The 276-nt window shown below is 68.8% G+C and overlaps 1 protein-coding gene across 2 annotated transcripts in view; it reads right to left on the bottom strand.

Annotated features, from left to right (window-relative positions):
* LSM7 (LSM7 homolog, U6 small nuclear RNA associated (S. cerevisiae)) overlaps positions 1-189 on the bottom strand; it is an 8,606-nt gene extending 8,417 nt beyond the window's left edge. For both annotated transcript variants that reach the window (XR_738016.1, XM_010284986.1), the window contains exon 1: positions 145-189. Coding sequence is in view for 1 of the 2 variants with exons in the window: in XM_010284986.1 (XP_010283288.1) it covers positions 145-189 (45 nt within the window). In the remaining variant the exon portion in view is untranslated. The remainder of the gene's footprint in view (positions 1-144) is intronic.
* Positions 190-276: the final 87 nt, after the last annotated feature.

Genomic DNA, 276 nt, shown 5'->3' with positions numbered 1-276 from the left:
CCCCCCCCGGGCCCCCCCCGCCATAAGCCCCGCCGGGACCAGGCCAGGTCCACTCCTGGGCGGCCACGATCGGCGGGAGACAGTCCAGGCCCCGATAACCACCCCAAACAAGACCGCGCACCCACAAAAAAGCGCACTCCTCACCGCCATCTTGCTGGCACCACCACCACCTCCGCCGACGCTCGCCATTTCATTCGTCGCTGCCAGAAGTGACGTTGTACCTCGGCGAAGCCCATTAGCGGCTCACGAGCGCGGGGCGGGGCTTTCCGGGCGGGT

Source organism: Phaethon lepturus, unplaced genomic scaffold (genome assembly GCF_000687285.1).
Source record: "Phaethon lepturus isolate BGI_N335 unplaced genomic scaffold, ASM68728v1 scaffold18034, whole genome shotgun sequence".
Taxonomy (NCBI): domain Eukaryota; kingdom Metazoa; phylum Chordata; class Aves; order Phaethontiformes; family Phaethontidae; genus Phaethon; species Phaethon lepturus.
Note: the sequence above shows the minus strand (reverse complement) of the source record. Positions and strands in the feature narration are given on the sequence as shown.